Raw genomic sequence first — 12,013 nt, forward strand, 5'->3', positions numbered from 1 at the left:
GAAGCAACATTTTGTAATCATTAGCAATTTGCCCAAGATATTCATACAGCTTTTTTTCAAAATGATATTAATTATTTTACATAAGGGTCTTTCAGTTGAAAAAGACAGTATAAGCAGATATGTCAAAATGTTCGATTACACTGGTGGTTTTCTACAATTACACAATAAGAAAGATTTTTTGAAATACTCTTGACTTGTTCTCACTTTAGTAGTGAAAGGCATGGTTGAAGCTTTGCGTCTTACAATTTTCAGGACAACTTGTAAAGGGGAACAGCGCTTAAGTGTTCTATGAGAAAAGCATGCCAATTGGTTGACAAGTGGACTTTGACTGGCAAGATGCATTTCCATGAAGATTGGATCAGTTTGATGATAACTGATAAATAATTACCCAGTGTTATTTAAATTTACTGTTAAAAACAAGGCAGATCAACACAGTTTGGTCAAAGCAATGCACTGAGGAATGAAGCAGAGAGAAATGACAATTTTATAAACAACAGACCCACGTTTATTAATGTGTAGCTTCTAGTACTCGCAGGTGAGCTGAACTGCAGGCCCGACTGAAAATCTTTAATTGGATGGGAGTATCATTCCTGGCATACAAGATAGTGGATCTAACTAATGTTAAACACATTATTTGTGAAGAACCATCTGTCTTTTGCACATAAACAATGAAATTCATATGCAACATTACTCAGTTGTGTGATATGTACATCTTTTTGGCTTAACGGCAGCATTCAGTTAATGGCACATGCCACTCATGTTGCTGTTACATAAGTCATAGCTTGAAACACAGTTTCAACAGTTGCTCAAATTTTTGAGATATCTTGCTCTTCAATCTAAGTTGGATCGTTTACTTTTCAGGACAAAAGGTTGTAGCCTGGGACCTGTTTAAGTGCTTGTGACATACAGAGAGTCCACTATCTTGCAAACTGGATTTGAAATACTAAATTTCAGCATCAAGCTTGCATGGAAAGCAAAATAGCTCGAGACTTAGAGGTTGCCAATAAGGCAACTCTCCTTGCATGCAACTGCATGAACCACAACTCATGTTGCCCAGCAAAGGTAAGATTCAGTTAGATGAGACTGGAGAACTACCTGGCCGATTTCTCAACTGGCTCAAAGAAAGGGAGTTAATGTGAGCGGTGCATCTCAAAAAGATGAATTTGAGCACAGAATAGAGTCTATTAAAATATGCAAGGCAATTCTTACATGCAGTTGCAGATTCAAATATAACAATGCATCATCCACAAAATGTATTTATGCAAGCAGGCATTAGCTGTCATTCTCTTTAAGGCCTGTTTATCACAGAACTCAACAAATCCATTTGAAAGAGCTGAGCCAAGAGGGAATCCCAGAGCGAAAACATCTATTTGGGTAAACATGGTATTGTTAAAACCAAACTCAACTGTGAGATCTACACAATGAATAGTGGGTCCAGATTGCCATGATATACAGCAATCCAAATGTCTACAATTTCATTCGGCAGTACATTAGCTAGACAATACATCAGTTTCATGAAGGTTGACAATCTACTAAACAATTCGCACATGCTGCTCACACAGTATAAAAGTAACATTGGTTTTGACTTGGATATCCTTGCAAATTGTCCTAAGACGAAAAGCTTCAACAAAATTTCTTTTCAGCAGCTCCAAATGTCACAAACGCTATCTCTAGGTGGTTCAAACAGTGTGCACAGGTAAAAAGGGAATCAAATGTAATACAGAAGTGATGGAAAGCAGCAGCCTAATTCAAAGAGATGGTGTTGCCAAAGTACATATACTTTGAGGAAGAGGAATCCAGGACTCTCAGCCTGAATTCTATTCACCATTGACTAAATAAGATGGGGACAGTTTGAGGAACCAATGAAGGATAGCTGGAGCAGTGAAGCCCAAGCAGTGACACTGTTCCAGCTGCCATCCATGGATAGTGACATGATGCTGGACAAAGCAGCAAATCACTCTACAACAGGAGCAGCGAGGGAGTACACGTGGTTGAGGGAAACACACATCAGTGCCCAGGCAAGAACTTCCGGCTCCTGGAAAGACCCCTCCTTGGGCAACTCTGCACCTGGACAAGTTCAGGCAACAAGTTCAGCAACAGAGCAAGCACAGTGAAGGAACAGCGTCAACACTGATGGAGAAGTGAAGCTCTGCTTCATCAAACCCACTCTCCACCTTAGTCACCCTCACCCCAACCTGATGATCTCAGTGGCCTGTCATCACCACCTGACATCACAAGCCACACGTGCACATGCATAGAAGCCATTTTGGGGTTATGGATAATCACTACCTTTTTCCAGTGATACTCAAATTCAGTAATACCGAATGACTATTGCTAAGTCATTCTTGCTAAACATGAAGACAGGGCAGAATAATTATCCCCACTTATCCTCCAAAGCAAACTCCAAATGAAAAGTATCTTTAAAAAAAAAGTGCTGTCACTTGAGACCGCCATGTCTGAGACATTTACAGTAAATTCCACTCATTCTCTGGCAGCATATGCAATCTGGGCCAAAGACCAGTGACACAAAGCAGAAGGCCGCATGACAACATAAGAATGAACAAGCCCAACTTTGCCAATCGTTACATAGCATTGGGGATGGAAGAGAAATAATCAACTCTGACTGCAAAGTCACTTTGCATGCTTACTGCTTTAGACTTGGTCTAGATAATCAGTTTTGCCATAACAGCCAAAACGGTGACACTAACCTTATTTCTCCTTGAAGAAAGGACAGTCTTTTAAAAAATAAACAAGTAGTTTTCAGGTGAAAGATTTCACTATGCCGAACAGCATAGACCTAATCCTAAAACCAGGGAATGTAACAAGACCCTCCCCTCCCCCAAAAAAGTCACTTTATCACCATGACATTAAACTACGGAAATTAGCTATTGCATTTTTCTACATAGACATGACATCAAAAATTATTGGTTGTGAATCACCAAGGAAGGTTGGTTGAGAGGTTGTGAATGAGAACAGAAAATAAAAATCTTGCCAAAATTTTTGAGTAGATTTGTAGCTTGGGTTGTGGTTGGTTCGTTCGCCCGCCGAGCAGCTTTGTTAGTTCACAGAAGTTTCATTACCCTGCTGGGTAACATCATCAGTGTAGCCTCCAGTGAAGCGCTGTTGTGTTTTCCTGCCTGGTATTTAAACTCTGAGGTCTGTTGGAGTTGATTATCTCATTTCTGGTATTTCTTTGCAGTGGTGTACATATAGGGTCTAATTTTATGTGTTTATTGATGGCCTTCTTGGTGGAGAACCAGGCCTCTAGAAATTCCCGTGCTTGTCTCTGTTTGGCCTGTCCTAGGATCCTGATGTTGTCCCAATCGAGCAGGTGGTTCTCCTTATCCGTGTGAATGGAGACGAGTGAGTATTGTTCATGTCTTTTTGTTGCTAATTGGAGGTCATGTATTCTTGTGGCCAGTTTCCTTCCTACCCACTATGGACAGAACCAATGTGATATACAAGATTCCATGCAAGGACTGTGACAAACATTACATTGGACAGATAGGGAGGAAACTGGCCACAAGAATACATGAACACCAACGAGCAACAAAAAGACATGACCAATACATACATCGCCATTCACAGGGATAAGGAGAACCACCAGTTTGATTGGGACAAACCCAGGATCCTAGGACAGGCCAAATGGAGACCAACACAGGAGTTTCTACAGGCCTGATTCTTGATCAAGAAGGCCATCAATCAACACGTAGAATTAGACCCTATACGTACACCACTGTGAAGGAAAACTGGAAATGAAGTAATCAACTCCAACAGACCCCAGAGTTTAAATACCAGGCAGGAAAACACAACAACGCTTCATCAGAGGCTGCACCGATGACGTTACCCAGCAGGGTAGTGAAACGTCTGTGAACTAAACAAACCAGCTCGGCGAGCGAACCAACCACAAAAATCTTGCTATTTCCCTAAAACACGCATAATTGGAAGAAAACAAAAAGGTTTCCTGTACATTTTTCTTTCACCTTAGGGTGACAAAAGGGATAGGATACTTAGTTTACATCAAGTTTCAGGCAAGTTTTCATGACCCAGGTGAGCCAAAAGGAAAATTTAAAAAACATTTTCAGAAACTAGATAATAGGTCTTCTTAAAAAAAGGTCAAATCTTCAGTCTGGCCACAATGCTAACCTCCGTCTCAAGTGTTTGACTGGATTGTTACATCCCAAACCATGCCCATCTTCTTTGCAACTTGATGTCTTAGCTTTTCCAATTTGGATTCCATCCTTGCACAAGAATTAAACTGCCCCAATCCAAACAACAAATTACATCCTATGTGACTGATACCAAGGGATACTTTATTTGTCAACAGTCTTTGATGAGGCTGATCCATGTAATGTACCCTCCAACTCCCTCCTACCATCCAACTAAGTGGGACTACCCATGGTTTTTATTCACTGTCCAGTTGTATAGAAACAATGTCCCACAATGGCTTTCCTTTGCACAACAGCAATTTCCTTGTGGTTCCTAAAATTCTTCAAATTCTGGCCTTTCTGTGGCATCATCCTCTTTAGTCACATCAGCATCACCCTTACCTTCTCTAGAATTTTCTCAAGACCAACAAGCCTCTTTCCTCCTTTAAAATATATTTAAAACCTCTCTCTTCAACTGAAGTTTTTAGTCTTGTTCTTGGTTTTTTTTTCCGGATTACATTCCTCTCAAGTACCGTAGGATATGAATTACATCCCATTAAAATGCAGGCCCTTCTAATAAAAAAAACCTGCAAGGAACTTTACTTTGGATAGTACAGTGAATCAGAGAACGAATCATAGAATGGTGATAGCACAGGATGTGGACATTCAACCTGTTGTCTCCATGTTGAAACTCTACTCAATTCAACTCATACCACTTGCTGTTCTCTCTACACCCTACTCCATGTAGCACTGTCAGTTTCCTTTTTAAGAGAATTATCCATTTCCTTACCCAATACCTTTGTTGACCTTGCTTCCACCACTGTCAGGCAATACAAAGCAGATCCTCACCACCCTATGAAAAGACTTTTCTTCCTTAATTACATTCAATTTGTGCCTGCTAATGCTCAATACTTTCACCAATGGTAATACTTGGCCCCCATTTAGTAGAAGCAAATGGCCATATCTTCCTGACACAACCCAGTCAACAGTAAACTGAATTTTCCCACTAAAAAAGAGATAAATTTTCCAAAGGTTGTGTCAATGGATATCCCTTTGAATTTAAGCTTGATGCCAATGCTGCAGTCATTCTCCTATTTGACCAGTTGTCACGGCTGAAAAATAAAAAAAGCCACAGCCTATAGTTATGCGACCACATGGCATTGGTAGAATGATTGTCAAGGGAATTAGAATGACACAAACTACGCTGCAACACAAGAGGCATTAGATATTCAAATACATGGTCATGGTTCACAATCAATACTCTTGATGTTTAAATCTCTACTTTGTTCAGAAGTAAAGAATGCCATTCGTTCCAAGAACCCAGAAAAACAGTTGTCAAAACAATTGCTCAATGATAAACCCTTGTCAACCACCCAGTCAAGAGACAAACAGTAGTACTTTTTTCAGGCTTCCTAAACTCATTGCAGAACCCAAAGAGAAGACAGAATCTTTTTTATGGTCACTACAGTAGCATAATGGAAATATTTCATACAGCTTAGAAGAAAGAGTGGCTAGCAAGACTAAAGAGGCACAACTGATTTTGACAAGATAAAACAAGTCACCAACTCTGCTACCTTTCAGCAGTATTGTATTGAAGGGTGGACAAATCAAGAGTCCACTGTGTTGGCTAAGAACACATATTTCGAGCACCAACACTTCACAGGCATAGACAACTTAATAGTATACGACAGTGTAGTGTAAGACTAGTCATCCAAGCTTCCCTTTCGGAAGTGCATCAGAAGGAATGCATCAGGTACACTTGGGCATTTCCAGGCATACAGCCATGGTTCAGTTAGCGATATACTTTCCAGAGATTATAAGAAATTGAGAATCTCAAATCATTATGAAAAATGAAATTATACAAGGACAGGTATATGGATAGGAAATGTTGAGAAGGATATGGGCCACACATAGGCAAATGGGACTAGTTCAGGTCAGGAAAAAAGATGTGTGGGCCAAAGGGCCTCTTTCTGTGCTGTATGACTCTTATAAACATGGCTAAGAAAGGCTTGCCAGCCTGTCAGCTTGTTCAGTTTGTCAATCCGTTGGAATGTAAACATTTAAAAAAACATCAACACAATTTAACCAATATTGAATATTTCAAAGTACACATAGAAATGCAAAATTGTCTCCAAATTACATTAAGGTCTGATCTTTTAAATGTGTTCATTGCTATTTTATTCAGAACTAGACGTTGAGCTCAACACCTTATAACTTCAACATGGACATTCACATAGACAAATGCGTACCTTCAAATTTGTTCAAAATTCAAGAAACAAGGGGTGAATAGGTCATTGCTTTTAGGCTTGAGGGGCCCCATTCTAATTATGCTGACATATTGTGAAAATTATAATGCATTGAGAGAAAGTATCGTTTAGGTCCACGTTTAAACGCCAACTTGAGGTTAAGCCTGACACAAGGACCTCATATGTGGTTACAACTGACAAATTCTTCAACTTGAAATTTGCCTTTGAAAGCCAAATAACCTGATTAATATAAAATATATGTATATATTTAATAATAAAAATCCAACATTAAACATGAACTTTCAATATTCCCAAGAAAAGTTCCCATTTCATGCCAAAAAAAAAACAGCAGCAACCAAATAGCACAACACAGGAACGTTGATTTCCATTGGTTTGCAGTATTTAACGAGTTAAAAGAGGAAGAACTCATATGTCGTAAAGCCAATGGATTATTATCAACGTGACACCTTCTGTTTTGTTACATTTTTCTCATGCACTGCAAAGGTCAGAATAATGATGCAGAATAGAAACAATTACTCTTTTTTCCTAAACCTGGATAATTATGGAAGTGGGTCACAAAGTTTCTTATGTCATTTCCATACTTCTTACGGATTCAATATTTGAAAGACAAAAATCCCCTTACTTACATCATAAAAACTGAGTACTGAGTACAATTTATTGATTGAATTTATTATTACCACATGCACCAAGATACAGCAAAAAGTACTCTTTTATGTGCTATCCAGGCAAATCATACCTTATATAAGAACATCAGGGTTATAGAACGGAATGCAGAATATAGTGTTTTCAGAATACAGTGTTTTTCAAAAAAAAAAAGAAACTCCAATATCCCTCAAAAGCGTAAATGAAACTTTACAATAAAATCATTGATGACATTTATGGACACAAAAATGAAAACCTCTTGGAATCTGAAAGAAGTTTCACTAAAATAGATAACCATAGTTCACTTTTCTGCCACAAAGAACTTGAGTTTTCAGGCATATCTAGGATGCATTACAACATTGGCCGTTGACAGCAACTAAGTGTGAAAAGTCCTACTCCAAAGACTCAAACTCCAATCCGACCAATCCAGTGGCTACAGTTAAAGTAATTCTCTCTCCCAATGTATTTATTTATTTTCCAGCATGTATAATGTAACAATCAACTTCAACAGACAGAAAAACCTCTGAGAACATTAAACCCTTTAGACATCTTAAGGTATCAGCATGCTTTCGGGCATTCACAGATGCCCATCATTTACTCTTCCAAATGTTTATTATTTGCAAACAAATTTATCACTTCCCATAAATTTATGCCCCTTCTCCTGCCCCACTGAAGATATTAATTGCCTACACAAGCCTCTGTGTCCAGAAAACTACAGACATGTTTTCGCTGGCATGACACATTTACTTACATGGCATCACTGTTATGCGACTTAATCACATTTTGCAAAATGCTGATTGATCAAGATCACTTACCTGCAGTTTGGAGGCGGATCCAATGTGATTTCTGCTAATTCCTTTTGAATTCTGAAAAAAGAAATATTCAGTGCAAAATACTGTGCTGCATTTAGATGTAAAAGAACGATTATAGTGCCCTCTATCACCATCCGTTTCTCAGCAGCTCACCCAACCAGAGTGGAAAACATGGCTGCTTCCTCTTTGTTCTCAACAGCGTTAGACCCAAATCCCATAACAGGACAAGTTTTCACAAATTTTCACTACCTGTCGCTTTCCAATTTACACAATTCAGCAGAAAACGGGTAAAAGGGTATACCAAAGATGCAAACGAAGAGAATTCATTCCGCTTAAGGGCGGTTTTCCACATTTTTTTCTCTTTTCAAGCTTATATGCAAATGAGAGGAGTGTTTATATTGACATATTTGATAAGGACTTTAAAGGAGTGTAACCGGGATTGGCAAAATGCCGGTGCTCGAGTTCAGAAACAGGCATCTTTACCTTTTAGCACTGGTGGAGAGTTTGGCTGTGGTTTTGCTGGATACCTTGGGGTCTTTCTTTTTCGGTTGTTGCTGAGAGGATGGCTCTTTCCTCTCTTCTTGCGGGTTGTCACGCTGGTCGGCATCCGAGCTCCCACTGCTTGTGCTCGGACTCTCGTCGTCAGACCTCTGCCTGTCGCTGGACATCTTCCCTTAAGCGTCAAAAGAAGTCACAAAATTACCACATTCACCAAAGAGAAGGGAAAGCCGAAGTACTATTTAAAACTAACGACTCACATAGACACCAAGAAGCAATGCTCGTGGCCACAGAGCGGACAGGCAGCAGCTCTCCCCCTCTCTCTTTCCCTCCCCCTTCTTCTCCAAAGATTTAAAAACACGCTTTGCATTGGATTTACATAAGGTAGACGGATGTTAGGCACATAAACTACAGACATGTGGTGTTCAAATTTGAAAAAAAAATCAAGTTGTCTTTGTGTTTATGCGTGGAGGGGGTTGGCGAGGGAGGTCATGGGGTGTCTGCTGTAAAACGAGGTTTTGTTGTGTAAGGTGGCACAGCTCGGGATTTTAACATTGCACGATCTTGACGGTCATTTCAAGGAAGGGTGGACTAGACTGAAGCCGGACACCGTCAAGTCTTAAGGAGGCCAGGGTCGGACATCTGTGGCAGGTTTGGGTGACTGCTTTTAAGTATTATTTCAAATCGTCCTTTTAAAAAGCGGGGCGCTCCAATCAGCGTGGCACAGTAACTGATGCGTAAACTCTGATCTCTCGCCAACCGCTGAACAATGAGGAGGAATTTGTCAAGTTTCCCGACCAAATTGTCTACCTTTTTCTTTTATTGTCAAAGAGGCTGACGGCCAACTTCCTTCTTACCTTAGGGTGATCCGAGCCCGAGGCCTGTGGCCGAAATGGACGGGGTGGGCAGCCGATGTTTAAGGCAAGAATTATTTTTTTCTCTCAACAAAAACAGCAAATTTTGTCCGGGGAGTGGGGGGGGGGGAAGAACCAAGGGGGGGGGGGTAGGGAGGAAGGAAATTAAAAAGTGTCAGAAGCCCACGGTCTGAATCATTGAGTCGGAAAGCGAGCTGTAATTTCTCCTCAGACAGACACACGCTCGCTCGCTCACTCACTCGGCTGTTTAATTCACCTCCCGCCGCCAGCGCACGGATCGCGCCGAGTCAGCAACAGCAGCAGCGGCGGCGGCGGCGGCGGCAGCAGCCCGGGCTGCGCATGCGTGTGTTGGGGGTTGGGGGGGGTGGAACTGCTGGTTGCTGGGGACCGGCGCGCGCCCGACGCTAACGGATTCGCGTTCTTCACCTGCACTCGAAACGGCGGCCGCTTCCCCGGACCACATCATACCACATACCGGTCAAAAACAATAAAGACAACGATTACCCCTCAGGCTTCCAATAACCACGTCCACTTGGAACTCGCATCTCGTTCTCTTTCACTCAAGAAGATCCGTTTTGGAAAGAAGACACAGTTGGGGGTGCGGGTCCTGTTGAAATGGGGAGGGCGGCAGTCGGTTCTCAATGTATCTTAGAAACGGTTTACGTTTATTCCCGTTCACCAGGTCGATCGATCTTGTCAACACAAAGACTCAAAGCGACTCCGGCTCCTTTTTACGTCCCGCCGTGGCGATCCTTTGCGATTTGAGTCGACAACCGAAGAGGTGAGCGGATTTTCCCGACCTTTTTAATCGCAGAGGTGTGCAGATGTGGCATGCGGTTCGCAGCTGATCATAATTTGTTTACATGTGGTCAGTGGCTTGACCCTGCATTTCTGAAAGCGGATGTGTCGAAATCGTGGGGCTTGACTTCAAATGGGTCCGTCACCTGTGCGAAACTTATTCTTGATCAAAAGTTGCTGGGTTCTAGTATACCCTCGGGTGACGGAGCTCTTCATCTGTTGCACTGATGAAACTTTATGAAATTCTGAATTTCTCCAAGAGTATTATTGGCATGAATAATGAATAATATTCCGTCTACCCCAATGCAGGAGAATATACATATGTAAGAGGGGGAAAAGTATAAAATAATTTGGACTCGAAGACCGAACCAAGTACCTTTCAAATATTGTAACGTTATGATGTAAGGGAAAATATCCTCCAAACAACAAGAGAATAAATGAACATATGATCAGTCCCTACACTGATAAGGTGATTGAGAGGTAACCATCAGCCAGAATATTACAGAAATGTCTTGAAAGGTATGTCTTTGCCTTTTTGGTTTAATTACCCCTTCCAGTATCTATTGATGACTTACAACATAGACGGACGATTCCAGGCCCCTTGAAAGGAAGTGGTAATCCTGGTATATCGTTTTGTTTTGTTTTGTTTTGTTGACTATGATTTCAGTATCAAAATCTGCTTGCTCGCTGCCCTGGAACAGATACACCCTCAATGCCCTCTTGACAATGTTTGTTACACCTGTACAATTTACTAATGACAGGAACTTTTACACATGTGAACACCTGCTTTTCTGTCAATGATCATACACTTTATCTTTTCTATTAATAATGACCATAAGACCACTTTATCTGTATCTTTCTCAGTTTGCTACTATAAAATAAATTTATCAGCAGTATATGTATTTGTTCTGAAGTTTATTAACTTTATGTAATCTTATTGTTAGTATGCAAGTCGTTTTTTGGAATTCAAGTTCTGAACAGCAAATATACAAAAACAATTCTGACCATGAACTGTCATATATATTTGCGTCCATGGAAGACATGTAACATTAGGCAACTTCCAGTTGAGACCCTGATCAGAAATGTTTAAAAAAAAGTTATTTAATTTAATGGAGATCGCTTTTCACAAAAAAGGTCATCGTTTTCACAACCAAAAATAGGCTGATTGTCAGTAGGGCCTGGTCTTTGTTGCAATTTATTTTGGAACAGAAAATAGCTTAGGTAAACTCAAGTATAGTGTGACATTTTCTCTTCCCTTCCTTAATATCTGTATTAACGTGTTGCAGCACTTTGAGGAGTTATTCAAGTGAGAAGCTAACAAATGATTTTTTGGTATGATAAATTTGGTCTTAAATGTGAAATAACTCCACAGAGGCCAGTATCCCATCACCAAGTCACCCTCTATTTGCACTTGCATAGGACTTGACACTGGTCCGGATTCCTCAGAGTCAGCTCTCAGAATGAGCAGGATGTGTGACACTCCTATTTATATCTGTCAGCCAGGGCTCCCTCATTGGACCAGATTAATAGCCCCAATCAGGGAACTCATGGTCTATGAGGTCGATCTGGCTGACCTTGTTACCATCACTTCAACATGTATGATCCTGCACAACTTAGGCAGTGACGTTTCCTTTGCTCAACTTCAAGTACAAGTACAAAAAATTAGTTCAAAACTACACTAGCACACAAGTAACAGTAGAATCAGGTTTAACAATTAGGTAAAAGCACCCTTTGGTTTGCACAAAACGTGATGGTCATTCAGTGCAAAGATTCATCCTCAACTGAGTGCTGCAGACTGACAAATTTCATGATTCAGGACTAGGTGCTGCGAAACACAGTAAAGCTTGCAGCCCTGCAGTGGTGCAATGAAGAAATGTGGCTGTTTTAAGCTTTTCAGCTGCAGTACACAGGGGGGTAGGAAACTGTCGAACACACGTCTGGCTGTGTGCAGGGCACTGAATATACGTATGAAT

At 40.7% G+C, this 12,013-nt stretch overlaps 1 protein-coding gene across 4 annotated transcripts in view; it reads right to left on the reverse strand.

Moving 5' to 3' along the window:
* ube2e3 (ubiquitin-conjugating enzyme E2E 3 (UBC4/5 homolog, yeast)) overlaps positions 1 to 10,117 on the reverse strand; it is a 122,003-nt gene extending 111,886 nt beyond the window's left edge. Inside the window, exons 1-3 of one of the 4 annotated variants that reach the window (XM_048598763.1) lie at positions 9,747 to 10,117; positions 8,353 to 8,542; positions 7,873 to 7,923 (exon numbers count right to left, since the gene is read on the reverse strand). In XM_048598763.1, coding sequence (XP_048454720.1) covers positions 7,873 to 7,923; positions 8,353 to 8,537 — 236 coding nt within the window. In that variant the 5' untranslated portion in view covers positions 8,538 to 8,542; positions 9,747 to 10,117. Of the gene's footprint in view, positions 1 to 7,872; positions 7,924 to 8,352; positions 8,543 to 8,627; positions 8,857 to 9,224; positions 9,578 to 9,746 lie in introns of those variants that run through there. The other 3 variants (XM_020524723.2, XM_020524709.2, XM_020524716.2) reach the window with 3 other exon arrangements.
* Positions 10,118 to 12,013: the final 1,896 nt, after the last annotated feature.

Source organism: Rhincodon typus, chromosome 7 (genome assembly GCF_021869965.1).
Source record: "Rhincodon typus isolate 14 chromosome 7, sRhiTyp1.1, whole genome shotgun sequence".
Classification (NCBI taxonomy): Eukaryota; Metazoa; Chordata; class Chondrichthyes; order Orectolobiformes; family Rhincodontidae; genus Rhincodon; species Rhincodon typus.